Source organism: Puma concolor, chromosome A1 (assembly GCF_028749965.1).
Source record: "Puma concolor isolate L17-30 chromosome A1, mPumCon1.1.hap2, whole genome shotgun sequence".
NCBI classification, from domain to species: Eukaryota; Metazoa; Chordata; class Mammalia; order Carnivora; family Felidae; genus Puma; species Puma concolor.
In genome coordinates this window covers 130877781-130892440 of record NC_141667.1, presented here as the reverse complement: position 1 = coordinate 130892440, position 14660 = coordinate 130877781, and the positions used below count along the sequence as shown (strand labels likewise).

General features: G+C 42.5%; 1 protein-coding gene across 2 annotated transcripts in view; it reads left to right on the top strand.

Annotated features, from left to right (window-relative positions):
* The window catches only part of HSPA4 (heat shock protein family A (Hsp70) member 4), a 48239-nt gene extending 38025 nt beyond the window's left edge, over window positions 1-10214 (top strand). For both annotated transcript variants that reach the window (XM_025924685.2, XM_086704170.1), the window contains 6 exons: window positions 1242-1394; window positions 2525-2650; window positions 3610-3717; window positions 6273-6392; window positions 7639-7800; window positions 8014-10214. In XM_025924685.2, the coding sequence (XP_025780470.2) occupies window positions 1242-1394; window positions 2525-2650; window positions 3610-3717; window positions 6273-6392; window positions 7639-7800; window positions 8014-8217 (873 nt within the window). In that variant the 3' untranslated portion in view covers window positions 8218-10214. The remainder of the gene's footprint in view (window positions 1-1241; window positions 1395-2524; window positions 2651-3609; window positions 3718-6272; window positions 6393-7638; window positions 7801-8013) is intronic.
* The last annotated feature ends 4446 nt before the right edge of the window (window positions 10215-14660 follow it).

Sequence of the window (14660 nt, the reverse complement as noted above, 5' to 3'; positions counted from 1 at the left end):
ACTTGTATAGATATATGGACAAATAATACAAAGTTAAAAAAAAGTGGAAAAAGTCAGTTGAGGGAAAAAAATCACCAAAATGCTAAGAGATGTTGGTTGATAAATACCAAGGGAATATGAAGAAATAGGTAAGTGTGTGAGATAAGGTTATTTTTTTTAATAAAGTGTATTTATTTTGAGAGAGAGAGAGAGAGAGAGAGAGTGCTCATGTGCAAGTGGGAGAGGAGCAGAGAAAGAGGGAGCAAGAGAGAATCCCAAGCAGGCTCTGCATTGACAGCATGGAGATATGAGGTTTGAATTCACAAGCCAGGAGTGAGATCATGACCTGAGCTGAAATCAAGACTCGGATACCTAACTGAGCCATCCAGGCACACCAAGGTTATTGACCCAAAGAAAATCATAGATGATGGTAAACAAATTCTTGTTTGTGGCCAGGGTGTGGTGGATGGATTGTCTGATTCTTTGTGAGAATGTAAATTGGTATAGACGATCTGGAAATCATATTGGTAATAGGTTTCTGAACCATAAATTCATATCTTTCCCTAATATCATATCCAAATCTGTATGTTTAGATAAGATTGGAAGAAAATTGGAGAAGATTTAATAGTGATTATGTGTTGGGACGTCTGGCTGGCCCAGTCGGTTAAGTGTCCGACTTTGAAGTCATTATCTCACAGCTCTTGCGTTTGAGCCTTGCGTCGGGCTGTATGCTGACAGCTCTGAGCCTGGAGCCTGCTTAGGAGACTGTGTCTCCCTTGCCCTCCGTGCCCCCCTGCCCCCCCTCCCCCCCCCCGCTTGTGCTCTGTCTCTCTGTCTCTGTCTCTCAAAAATAAAGAAAACGTTAAAACATTAAAAAAAATTGTGATTATGTGTTGATTGTGGGATTATGGGAGGTTTTGTGTGTGTTTATGCAGTGCGGCAGTATTCGGTATATTTACATTGTGATGTAGCCAGTCTTCTAAACGTTTTCATCTTGCCGTTTGGAAACTCTGCATATTAAACAGCAACTCCCCGTTCCCCCATGTCCCTTACCCCCAGCCCCTGGCACCCACCATTCCTTCTGTGGCTGTGGATTTGACTACTCACAGTATTTATATTTTTAACTTTGCAGATACTATAAGAAGTAGCCCCAGGTTATTGAGATTAGAATACAAAGTGATAAAAAAGCAAAAAGAACTCTTGAAATGGAAGTTTAAGGTGGCCCATATATGTTTGTTAATAGTGATTTCTTGTTATTTTAGACCTCTCAAGCTGGATCAAAAGACAAAAAGATGGACCAACCACCCCAAGCCAAGAAGGCAAAAGTGAAGACCAGTACTGTGGACCTGCCCATTGAGAATCAGCTGTTATGGCAGATAGACAGAGAGATGCTCAACTTGTACATCGAAAATGAGGTGGTTATTTCCAGCCTCTTAGAACATTCAGCTAACTGATGAATATGGCCATAGAGCTCAACCTCTTTGTCTAGTGACCTTTATGGGGCTTGAGGCAGCAATTTTAGGTTTTTGGGTAATGCAAGGGCAAATCCCATGTAATGTCAAAATTCTTTTACGGTATATGTCTATATTGCTAGAAGCTGTGTTACGAGATCTTTAACATTATGTCTTTGATTTAATGGTGGTATTGTTCATGTCCAGGTGTGTGAGTGTGTTTGTTCACTTGGGAGCTTGGCATGTTTGATGAGGTGGGTCACGGAAGTTGATGGTAGTAGAAATCAAAACATCAGTGGTAGTGCTATTTTGTTCATTAGTTCCTTTCCCTACTGCTAGTCAATACTGAACTCTTGTTATGGTGAGTGATGCAAGGTTTGGGACCCTGCAGCACAAAGTATTGAATGAATTGTCTGCTGTTAGTTTTTTTTTTTTTTTTTTTTTTTTAATATCATGTATCCCTTGGATCTTAGATTTGTTTTATAGAATTATAGCATTTACACTGTGTGAATGATTTGATGTTTTTCTTTGGTATTTAGTAATACTGCAGAGTATACCACCTTGTGACATTGAGCTGATAGTTTCTTAAAGTTCACTTGTCTTAAATTCTCTTCCTTATTTTTGCTTTTGAGTTTCTAAATATTGATAATTTCTATTTATTTTTTATTATAAAAATTTTTTTTTTAACTTTTACTCAGTTTTGAGAGATAAGAATGTGAGCAGGTTACCTAGGGCAGAGAGGGAGAAGGAGACACAGTCTGAATGAAGCAGGTTCTAGACTCTGAGCTGTCAGCACAGAGCCCGACACAGGGCTCGAACTCCGGAGCTGGGAGATCATGACCTGAGCTGAAGTCAGATGCTTAACTGACTGAGCCACCCAGGCACCCCTATTTTTTTTCTAAGCACACCTACAAAACTCAGAGTTGATCTTCATAATTTATTGAGGACTAATATTTCCACTTCTCATTCATGGATGATTTGCAGAGCTAAGAGGATTTGGGGAAGAAGGATTCTCTCCTTGTAGGACGACATTAGTTAACATTTAAGAGGACCTCGTCTCAGCTGTCTGAATATCTAATGTGTACTGTTCTCAGGGTAAGATGATCATGCAGGATAAACTGGAGAAAGAGAGGAATGATGCCAAGAATGCTGTGGAAGAGTACGTGTACGAGATGAGGGACAAGCTTAGCGGCGAGTATGAGAAGTTTGTGAGTGAAGCTGTAAGTATGTGCCTGCCTATTCCATGTTTTCTGGGAGTGGCCTCAGCTGTATTAAGTAGAAAGGGAGCTGGCATCTGTAGGTATATGTTCAAATGATTAAAATGTGCTTTTCTGGGGGAAAAGTGTTGTTTTTTTTTTTAGTGCAATGATTCCCAAAGGCTAGTCTTCATCATTTTTTTTTTGTTTGTTTTTGTTGCATCACTTTTTTTTTTTTTGTAAATTTTTTTTTTCAACGTTTATTTATTTTTGCGACAGAGAGAGACAGAGCATGAACGGGGGAGGGGCAGAGAGAGAGGGAGACACAGAATCGGAAACAGGCTCCAGGCTCTGAGCCATCAGCCCAGAGCCTGACGCGGGGCTCGAACTCACGGACCGCGAGATCGTGACCTGGCTGAAGTCGGACGCTTAACCGACTGCGCCACCCAGGCGCCCCTGTTGCATCACTTTTTGATACATTTGCATGCTATTATTTACCTTGTATTTAAAAAAAATCAGCTCACTTTTCTTTGAGGCTTACTGTTATTTTATTTCACTTTTAAAAAATTGAGGCGTAATTGATACATAAACATTATGTTAGTTTCAGGAATACAACATAGTGACATGTGCAAACCTGAAATGATGACCGTAAGTCTAGTTAAACATCTGTCACTACACATAGTTACAAAAGTTTTTTTAAGATTTTATTTTTTTATAGCTTACATATTTTCAAATGCTTTTTGTATTTCTGAAAATTTCAAACATCCAAATGTGTCCAAATTTTTAAACCTATCCCTTACGTACCAGAGAGAATTATAAAACTGTCTGCAGGTAACAAGCCAAATAATACTGCCAGTCTTGTCTGTGTCTCCCTACTCCCCCCATATTTTAGAGGGAATTCAGATGCTGTAGTCTGTGTTTCTGACTTCACTGGCCAGTTGACTAATTTTTGTCATCACTAATTATTTTTTATTCATCTTTAGGATCGTAACAGTTTTACCCTGAAATTAGAAGATACTGAAAACTGGTTGTATGAGGATGGAGAAGACCAGCCAAAGCAAGTTTATGTTGATAAATTGGCAGAATTAAAAGTAAGTGATTTTGGGGGGGCTGGGGAGAGAGAGACAGAGACAGACAGACAGACACCCAGGTGCTCCAGAGCATGCGACTCTTGATCTTGGGAGTTGTGAGTTCATTCCCCATGTTGGACCTAGTGCTTCCTTTTTTTTCCTTTCATTTTTAAATTAAAAAAAAAAAAAAAAAAAAAAAAAATTTTTTTTTAGCATTCATTTTTGAGGGACAAAGTATGAGTGGGGGAGGGGCAGAGAGAGAGGGAGATACAGACTCTGCAGTAGGCTCCAGGCCCTGAGCTGTCAGCACAGATATTGATGGGGGGCTTGAAGTCAAGAACCATGAGATAGTGACCTGAGCCGAAGTTGGATGCCTAACCAACCGACTGAGCCACCTAGGTGCCCCCGTTATCTTTGTTTTAGAACCTTGTAGTAACAAAATTATTTTTCTGAAAATGGAGTTTAACCTTAAAATGTTTCACTGAAGGAGATTGCATTCTTGATACAGAGGTGGAAAACCTAGCACAACCTGTCCTAAAGGCAATTGTAATGCAATTGGGGGAGGGTTGTTATGTAACTTTTTTTTTTTTTAAGTTTTATTTGTATTTATTTTGAGAGAGAGAAAGTGCGAGTTGGGTGGGGGGACAGAGAGAGAGAGGGAGAGAGAGAATCTTAAGGAGGCCCCATGCTGCCAGCACAGAGTCCGATGTGGGGCTTGAACTCATGAAGCTGCAAGATCATGATCTGAGCTGAAACCAAGAATCGGATGCTTAACTGACTGAGCCACCCGGGAGCCCCATATAGCTTTGATTTTCAGTAAAGCAAAAACATCTGGTCTTGTATTAAAGAATCTGATCATTAAACTTAGGGTTGAAAGCACAAAAAAATGAAGGGGCTGAAAAAGTTCAGTTGGGAGAATGTTAGGGTGAAGATCTAAAGGCCCTTGGATAATTCCTGGTACACTGAATGTTTTAGTGCATGTCCAGGGTCATTGCCTTTTCTGTGAGTTAAGGGCTGCAAATGAATCAAGTGACTGTGTTTGAATAAAACTTTATTTAAAAAAAAATAACAAAAAATGATCTAAGGTTGAGGCCTTTGTTTGCAAAAGGATGCAAATGCACAAGAAGAACTTTTCACCTTTCTGTGGATTACTTTGTTGTCAAACTGGGCCATTGTGACTCCCTTCTGAAATGGAATTGCTCAAGGACCATGCCGTCAAATTTCCTGTCATTCTGGAAGGATACTAAGAGCTTCCAGAGAGATCCTTCAGATTGAGTTTTTTGTTTTAGTTTTTATTATGGGCGATGTTCAAACACAGCAAAGTAGAACAGTAGTTTCAACTTTTGTCAGTTGATGACCAATTTTGTTTCATTTTTGCTCCCTTCCACTCCTAGGTATTTGATGAAAGTCTTTTGTGTTGTATTTAATCTGAAAATATTTCAGTATGTGTTTAAAAGAAAATGCAACATTAAACTATATATCATTATTACATTAAAAAATTCTTTCGTATCCCCCCCACCACCTCCATCCCCCTTTTTAATGTTTATTTAGTTTGAGAGAGAGTGAGCAGGGTAGGGGGAGAGAGGGAGAGGGAGACAGAATCCTAAGCAGGTTCCATCCTGGCAGTGCAGAGCCTGACGTGGGGGCTTGAACTCAAAAACTGTGAGATCATGACCTTAGCCGAAACCAAGAGTCAGATGCTTAACTGGCTGAGCCGCTCAGGCTCCCCTTTATTTTTTTATTTTTTAATTAAAAATTTTTTTTAAATGTTTATTTTTGAGAGGGGGTGGGTAGGGGAGGGACAGAGAGAGAGGGAGACACAGAATACGAATCAGGCTCCAAGCTCTGGGCTGTCAGCACAGAGCCCAATGTGGGGCTCAAACCCACAAACTGTGGGACCATAATCTGAGCCGAAGTCGGATGCTTAACCAACTGAGCCACCCAGGCGCTCCTTTAATACCACTTTAATGTTACTGTGTATTTAGTTTTCAAATTCCAGTTGTTTTATAAAGTATTTTTTAGTTAGTTTGACTCAGGAACGCCATAAGGACCATACATGCTCCTTTGTCTCCTCAATCTGTGTAGTTATCTTTCTGCCCCCTTAGTTATTAAACACAAAACAAAACAAGACAAAAAAACTAGAAAATCTGATCTAGTTTTTTTTGTTTGTTTTTATGCTTATTACTGTCTAATTTACTTCTGTGGTGTTTATTGCCATCTAATAAATTCATGGTTAGAACTAGAGACTTCAGATTTAATTTACAAACTGTTTTTTTGGCACATGTGCTTCATACTTAGGATTGTGTATCACTATCGGGAGGCACCTATTTTTGGGTTGTCTCCCCACTGTGTTTTGAAAATTAGGACTCCAGTGACAAGTTGAAATGTGGCTCCACATGGAACCAGTATAGAGGTATATTCTCATATTTAGCCTAAGGATATATTTCACTGGGCTGGGGAGCATTATTGGGCTTTTTATATATAGCACATGGAAATGAAATGTATTCCATAGTAGATCTCGGTAATAGTAGAGACAATACTACTTTGATAGTTTAAGCATTCTTTCGTCTGTTAAGAATCTAGGTCACCCTATTAAGATGCGATTCCAGGAATCTGAAGAAAGACCAAAATTATTTGAAGAACTAGGGAAACAAATCCAACAGTATATGAAAGTAATCAGCTCTTTCAAAAACAAGGTATCTATTTTTTTTGTTGTTGTTGTTCCTTTCCCTACTTTTACTTTGGTAGAGTTAAGTTTTGAGGCATAACAGCTCTTTTCTTTTCTTTTCTTTTCTTTTCTTTTCTTTTCTTTTCTTTTCTTTTCTTTTCTTTTCTTTTCTTTTCTCTTTTCTTTTCTTTTCTTTTCTTTTCTTTTCTTTTCTCTTTTCTTTTCTTTTCTTTTCTTTTCTTTTCTTTTCTTTTCTTTTCTTCTTTTCAACTATTGTTCAATAATACTGCTGGGTTGTTTTGTTTTTTGGATGTTAGTGTAATGTGTATGATATTTTATTGACTCTTACTAAGAACGCTGTGATTTGCTACTCTGTTTTAATAGGTAGAATCTGGAAGTGAGCAGTATTGTTCAGTTTCCTTTTCTTGCTCTGAAATGCTTATCATTTACTTAATCTGCTCTATCCTGGTCTTTCTGAGAACGATTAGGCATACAGTTTGGTTTGTTATGGAAAATTTTTTAAATGTTTATTTTTGAGAGAGAGACACAGAGTGCAGGTGTGAGAGGGGCAGAGAGCGACAGACACAGAATCCGAAGCAGGCTCCAGGCTTTGAGCTGTCAGCACAGAGCCTGATGTAGGGCTTGAACTCATAAAAGGTTAGATCATGACTTGAGCCGAAGTCGGACACTTAACCAACTGAGCCACCCAGGCACCCCTCCCAAATTACTATTGAAGGGGCTGGGGTTTGGCCTGACGTCTGGCCCCACAAAGTATGGGTTCTTAACCACTCACTATAGTCCAGGTTCTTGATGGTCTGTCAGTGTAAGAAGCTTTGAGTGATAAATTGGGCTTATTTATTGAAAAAGAATTTGCTTCTGAAAGGTCTCCTTTATAAAATTGTTTTTGTTATTCTGGTTCCTCACTAGTATGCCTAAACTTCAGTTCTCCTATCTAATGGCCTGTAATGTCATGTTTGTGAAATTATCTTCATAAGATTGTGTGTCAGGCCTGTGCTTTTTATAGTGTTGAAGTCTTTTAATTGCTATCTTAAGTGTATATTTGGCCCTTAAGTCTGTTTCCTGAGTATTTTAAATATTGGGGTTACTCTTTCTTGAAAATTTTTTTAAGGAATTGAATTTCTTTTGAGACTGTGAGGCTAAATGTGCTTCATTTTTGAAAAGCCTGTAACTTTCTGAAGGATGGCAGACAACTGGATATTTGGGTGGGTAGAGTATCATCCTTTGACCCTTGTCCGGTTGTCTCCTGGTTGCAGGAGGACCAGTATGACCATTTGGATGCTGCAGACATGATGAAGGTGGAGAAAAGCACAAATGAAGCCATGGAGTGGATGAATAACAAACTGAATCTGCAGAACAAGCAGAGTCTGACCGTGGATCCAGTTGTCAAGGCAAGAGAGATTGAAGCTAAAATTAAGGTAATTTATAGCCTTGATATTTAATTATCTTTTCTTGTCAGCCTTGTTATTAATTATTAACAATCCTTAAAGTGACACTTAGCTGGGAACTTCGTTACTACATCTTAGTTTCTGGCTTCTGGTTGGGAGACGGTGGGCTTGGGTTCATTTGAGTGGGTCACGTCAAATTTGTTATTTTGTAAGAACCCACGATTTTCTCTTCTGTCGTTCTAGGAGCTGATGAATATCTGTAGCCCTATAATTTCAAAGCCCAAACCCAAAGTGGAACCTCCAAAAGAGGAGCAAAAAAATGCAGAGCAGAATGGACCAGTGGATGGACAAGGAGACAGCCCAGGCCCTCAGGCTGCCGAGCAGGGTACAGACACAGCTGTGCCTTCGGATTCAGACAAGAAGCTTCCTGAAATGGACATTGATTGATTCCAACAATTGTTTATATTAAAACAGACTATTATAAAGCTTTAAGTTGTCAACTTTGTTCTAAATATCAACTAGAGCAATCAAATACTGGAGATTTCTTAGTCAGTTTTTAGGGGATTTCGGGGGAGGGGATATAGGTAATGTATGGAGCATTTTGACTTCTAAATAGTTAGATACAGAAATTAAGTGCATTGTATCTTTTTCATAATGGTACTATTTAGAAGCCCAGTTAGTCTTACTTACCGAGCTTCTGCTTCACTCCTTTTATGTTTAATCATGCTTACACAAAGATAAGTTTGTTTTGGAAGGCTGAGCTATAGCAAAAGCTCTAACTACCTGTCAAGCAGACTTTTCATTGTGACCTGTGTGGCAGGAACTCTGGAAACTGTGCTTCAGAAATCTGTTGGAGAGATTGCCATGAAGGCTCCCTGCCTGGTGTGGGGATGGGGCTGGGGTCCCCCTCTTTCTGAGGGCTAGAGCATGGCATGGCATGGGTTAATTAACATAGCAGAACATGAGAAGTGTGCTCTCTGAGCTCCTTCCCGCTGCTTCACTCCACTGGGACACCTCCCCCTCCCCCGCCCCTCGCCCCCAGGAGAGGAGCTCCTCTTACAAATGCCATGTGCTGCTCTTGGGGAAATGGACCCCTTCACCTGCAGCAAGTGGATAACTGAGGATTTTGGACCTGGAAGCTCTTCCTGAGAAAGAATATTCCTGAAAGTACGTTCACTATAATGCCCCAAGCATCAAGTCTAAATCATTTTCTCGTTGGGAAGTTAGAATTGGATAGATGTATTGTTGGATATAGGCATGGTAAATTGAACTGAGGAATTGATTCTTGTTAATTATGGTGTAAAGATTTGTATCCTGGCCTGCTCATTCAGGTGAGAGATGTTCTGTGTAAATTTGAAGTATAGCTTGAAGTCCTAGGACAAGAGTTAAAAGTGCTTTTTAGCTCATTCACAGTCACTGTGTGTTAAGTGTTAATACCTGCCATGAACCTGCCAATTTATGTGTTAAACAGCTGACAGATCATACAAAAAAACCCCTAAGATACACTGGATTGTACTGGGTGAGTCTGAAATTAGTGTTAAGTGCGGTGCCTGATTCCACCATCACCACATTCTTTCTGTGCGGCCAATGTCAGGTGCACCAAAGCATTCCCTGTGACTGCCCTATAGGGCAGTGTTGATAGGGAAGCATTTGGAAACTCCAAGGGAAGCCTGTATTAGAGGCTACAGCTGGTACCTGCCTTAGAAGCTATTATAAGCTTCATCGGTTACATTTTGGATCTTTGTAATTGTTATCTGTGTGACAGAGTGCCTCTCTGTTAATTTTGGCCTATGCTGTTAGAAATAAGATGCTTTGCCTATTTAGAATAAGTTTCTGTCCCTATCTGCACTAAAAACTTTCAGAGTGTTATAAGTTTCTGAAGTGCTCTAGAGAAACAGTGCATAGAGGAGGAAGGTGGAAGTGTATTTATGTTGGTGTGTAAGCACACATGGAAGCCTCTGGCACCAGGACTTGGCCCTGTTCTTAGAGTGTCCTCTATTCATTCTCTACCCGTCATGCTTTGAGTTCCAGCTGGCCTGCGCTGAGGCCAATAGCTAACTTTGGCTTGCTGGCTGCAGGATTAAGCCAATTCTTATGCAACTGACTCGTCCTTTAATGGCCATTTCTTCTAAAAAACCTTTTTGTGTGGGGGAGGGTGCGGGTGTTGGGATGGGGGTAAAACTGAAGTTTAAAGTTTAAACTAGAAATAAGATGATGTGGTCTGCTTGCTCTCTGTTTAGACAGGCCTTAAAACCAATTGGATTAACTTGGAGGCCAGGCCAGAGAGTGTATGGTAATTGAGGACTTGTTTGCAGACAAGCATTTATCCAGGTTGCATTATCCAAATTGGTTTGTTAAAGCTCCGGGTCACGTTCTTACACTAAGAGAAACATTAAACAGACAAGTTTAGGAAAAATTAATAAAAGAAACCTGTCTTACACTCAGAGGAATGGTTTCCTTAATTTCCTAATGAAAGGTGTGTGTGTGTGGGCACGCGCACGTGTGTACATTTGTGTGTATGTGTGTTTTCAATAAAAACTCCAGTGGTAGGAGTCCTCTTAACTAAATTCTACTTAACATTGGTCAGAGACCCCATCTGAAGAACAATTGAGGCACAGTATACTGAGTGGCAAGAAGTTACTCTATTTCTGTACTCCTGTTCTCCCATGTTGAGTCTTGGCCCAGTTCTCTGGTATGTGGGGATCCATCCCTTGTGTTGTCCTTCCTTTGAGGGTTTGGACAAGAGCAGAAGGTGGGTTATGGCCCCGTGGAGGACTGATGCCCTCACCTTTAGTTAACGCTGTGGCCTGGAGTGTGAGAGTGTAACCCTTGCCACCATTGGATGTATAGTGTGTGTGAGTACACAGATGTGTGTGTGTGTGTGAATGTGGGGTGGTAATGAGTGTGGAAAGAGGATGAAGCCATCTGAAGAGCCCGGACTACAAGGTGGGAGGGGTGTGGGAGGCCTCACTTCCAGAGTCTTGCTCTGGTTGTGTTAGGAGGAGCTGACCTGCCACAGCCTACCAGTAGGGCCTGTGTCAGCCCCCTTCAGCAGGTGTGTCTGAGGTCAGACTTCAGGACTTCAGCAGAGGTCCGCTTTCCCATGGGTCTCTTGATCTTGGGAAAGGAGTAGGCACGTGGTGAAGTGAGTGGGAAGCCTGGAACCAGCTAGCAGTCATCAGAGCAACAGAGGTGTTGGGGTCATGTGGAGAGAGTAACAGTCCTGTGTACCCAGGAGAGGAACCAGTGCCCTGCATGTCACTGAGGAAGAGTGGGTTGGAGGTGAAGCCAAAGCTAGCGTGAAGGTTATGCAGTGTGGCAGCTTCAGCTCAGCGCGAACTTATAAAGCTCCCACCGCATTGGTGAGGATTCTTGCAGAGGCATTAGATCAGTGGCCTTTGAGAATTTTTTAAGCACCTGAAGCGTTTTTATAGAGCTGTTGGAGGTGGCGGGGTTGAGCAATTAGGGGGATCTAGTGTGGAGCACTGGGGGCTATTTAGATCTTTTAGCCTGAGAGTGACAGTGTTTTAGGGATGGTCAACTGTGCAGAATGAGATGGGCCTGGGAGAGGTTGGAGCTAGTGGGACTTTAAAAATGACGCATGTTTGGGGTGCCTGGGTGACTCAGTCTGGTAAGCGTCTGACTCTTGATCTCAGCTCAGGTCTTGATCTCAGGGTCCTGAGTTCAAGCGTTGCATTGGGCTCTGCACTGGATGTGAAGCCTATTTAAAAAAAAAAAAAAAAATCCATGTTTGAAGGAAGGAGCCAAATGAGAAATGGGAAATGGTAGGTCCTAGTACTGAAGAAACAGGAAAGATTGGAAAGTAAGATGGAACTCTGATGTTAGAAGCTGGAAATGTATTTAAGCTTTGTGGCATAATCACATGGCAAAACAATGCAGGTTTCAGGGGCTTCAGGTTTTGTTGATCTGGCTTTTAATGATATGCTTCTCTGTACATTTGATACATTTCAACCATTACTTTTAAAAGTGGCTTTAACAATATTGTATTTTTAAGAATTTTTTAATGTTTATTTTTGAGAAAGAGAGAAAGTGAACGGGGAGGGGCAGAGAGAGAGAGGGAGTACACAATCCAAAGCAGGCTCCAGGCTCTGCACAGAGCCTGACTCGGGGCTCGAACTCACAAAATGTGAGATCATGACCTGAGCCGAAGTCAGATGCTTAACCGACTGAGCCACCTAGTGCCCCCAGGATATTCTATTTTTACTTGAGAAATGTAGGTTATAGAATATGCACACAGCTTCCCATGTTTGAAAAGAACATGAAATGTGTTTGCATAAAATGAGATGGATGTTTCAAAATGAAACGGTTTCCTTCCAAGGTAGAATTGTGGGTGGCTGCTGTTTGTCAGTGTTTGCTTGTTTATATTTTCTAAGATTGGTGTAATGAGCATTTTGGAATTTTGTGATGTTGAGAAAAATTTTAAAGGAATGACTCCACGCTTTTGAACCTGGAGTAGCAGATGTATGTGATGGAGAAGTGGAGCTTCAAGTCTGTTGGAGTCAGCGGAGATGCTGGTGTCCGTCTGGGGCTTGGGGCGCGTTCTTGGTTTAGGGAATGAAGGCTTGTGTCAGGGAGAGCAATTGGGAGCTCGGGAGGAAACCACCTGCCAGAGGAGAGTGAGGGTGCCAGAGGCAGGCTAGGGAGGAGAGGGGAGTTTGAAAAGTGAGAGGTGGCTATGGCCAGCAGGGTTGGATGCTGTTGGGGGTACTTCCAAAGCGTGGGAGCCAGGCTTCAGGGGCATGCAGTGAGGTTGCAGGTGGAGAGTATTTGGAAGCGTGGCCTACTTGGAATGACATCAGATTGGAGACGACAGAGATGGGGCAGCATCCTGGGTCCACTGTTGGGTGCAAGTGGGGCCTCTTCCCTCCACTTTTCTGCAGACCATGGCTGTCTTGATGTGGCCAGTGCATTCCTTCTGTGGTGCTTCTCCTTTGCTTCTGACTGGAGCAGACTGGGACATGACCATCAGTGCCTTTGTCCTCTGTGAGCTGGACACTGCTATCTGGAGTAGGTGTCATATGTGGAGAAGTGAAGGAGGGGACTTCGTTAGCAGGCTTGGAGGCAAAATGGAAACATGGCCATGCTGTCTGTGGGAGGAGTAACTATTGGAGGAGAAAGGATGGAGTAAATTTCTGAGGGCTCAGGGAAGGGGAGCCCTCAGAGGACTGGGAAAGACAGACTGCTTTCCAGATTTGTCCAACAGCCATGGGCAAGTGCCAGGCTAATCCTGACCCTGTCATTCCACTTTTGGCACCTGCTGGAAGGATAGAGAAGGAAAATGGGCGGGTATATGTACTTCCAAGTCCTCGGTGGGATTTCCTAGGATCAAGCACAACAAGCAGAAAAATTAAGGATATATAGCGTTGTGTTTGGAAATTTTTACTGGTTGTGTTGGGATTTATATTCTCCAAAGTCCAGGTGTGCTGTTGGATATGGAGTCCTGGATCAATGGAGGGAGAGAGAGCACCTAAAATCCTTTTCTTACCACAAGTTAGCCGGCCTGTACTCACTACTTCCGTCGTTTTTTTCTACTTGCACTTGAAAATTTTAAATAAATCGGTCTATTCAGTTAAGACTTGGCTAATGCTTGGGGGAAGAGAAAACTGCAAACACTTGGAAAACCATCTCAATGACTCAGCTTCCAAGATGTGAATCTCAGCAAAGCAATTTTGAGGGCAAGCGGTGGAAGCGGGGAGACTTGTAGGACTCAGCTGAGATGGCCGTGAGGACCTGGAGGGCTGTGTGGGCCAGGACTCAGAAGATGTACGGCGCCCCACAGTAGTAAAGGCAGCCCCAGACCAGGCAGGTGGCCTTCCCTTGGACTGGTCCTATTCTGGTCTACTCGACCTCTTGCAACTGAAGGGTGGACCCCGCCTGGGTCACAACGGCCCCCCCAGGTGGTATGGGCGCTCGGGGAATGCTTGAACACGGAAGGGTAATATTTCCAGTGAATAACAAGCCCAAAGCATTAGAACTAGACTTCAAACAGTATCCCAAGCCCAAGTCTCCACTTTCTGGATGAGGAAAGGGCTCAAGCAGGAGAAGTGCACAGAGCCGGGAATTGCAACTCCAGCTATTTTGACAAATGTTAATCTTCTGGAAAGTTGTTTAACAAGAATATGGGGCTCTCGCACTCCAAAAATAAATGGCTCTGAATAGAGCATTATTTGGGGTAGCACTGGCTCGCTGAGACTCTGGAGGGCCCCCTGCAGCTAGTGCTGATCGATGGAGCTGCAGTGTCGAGGCTGCCACACGGGGGCGGCATCCCTCTTCCTTTGCCTTGGGTCAGCCTCCTTAACGCCATCAGTCCTGAAGTAGTCCCAGAACTTGGAGAACACAGTCAGCCATCTCCTCTCCTTCACAGTAGCTAAAAGCACAATAGGTGTGGTTTAACAGAGGCCTCCGGCCAGAAAGCAGGGGATCTTTTATGGGCTTCTGCTAGTAAGCCCTTCGATTCTTGTCACTCAGAGTGCAGCATCGCTAGTTGCAAACGAATGTTGGACGGACCCCAGACCTTGGAGAATTACCCAGCCCAGTACTTGTCACACTTGGCTGGGGATCTTGCTAGAAGGCAGATTCTGGTTGAGTGGGGCTGGAATGGGGCTTGAGAGCCCACAGGTGTAGCAATCTCCCAGGTGATGCCCATCGTGCAGCTCATATTGACCCTGAAAGACTTAAAGCCTAGGAGCCTCAGTTTCTTCGGTAAAATGGGGACCACACCAGTCCTGTCCGTCACATGAGATGATGGTTGTGGAAGACGTTCATGACAAACAAGAGGGGTAAAAGTGTGATGAACGCCAGGCATGTCATTTGCCTTTTGAAGTCCCACTGGCAGTGCAAAGAATAAGTATTCGCGGGCTGTGGAAGAA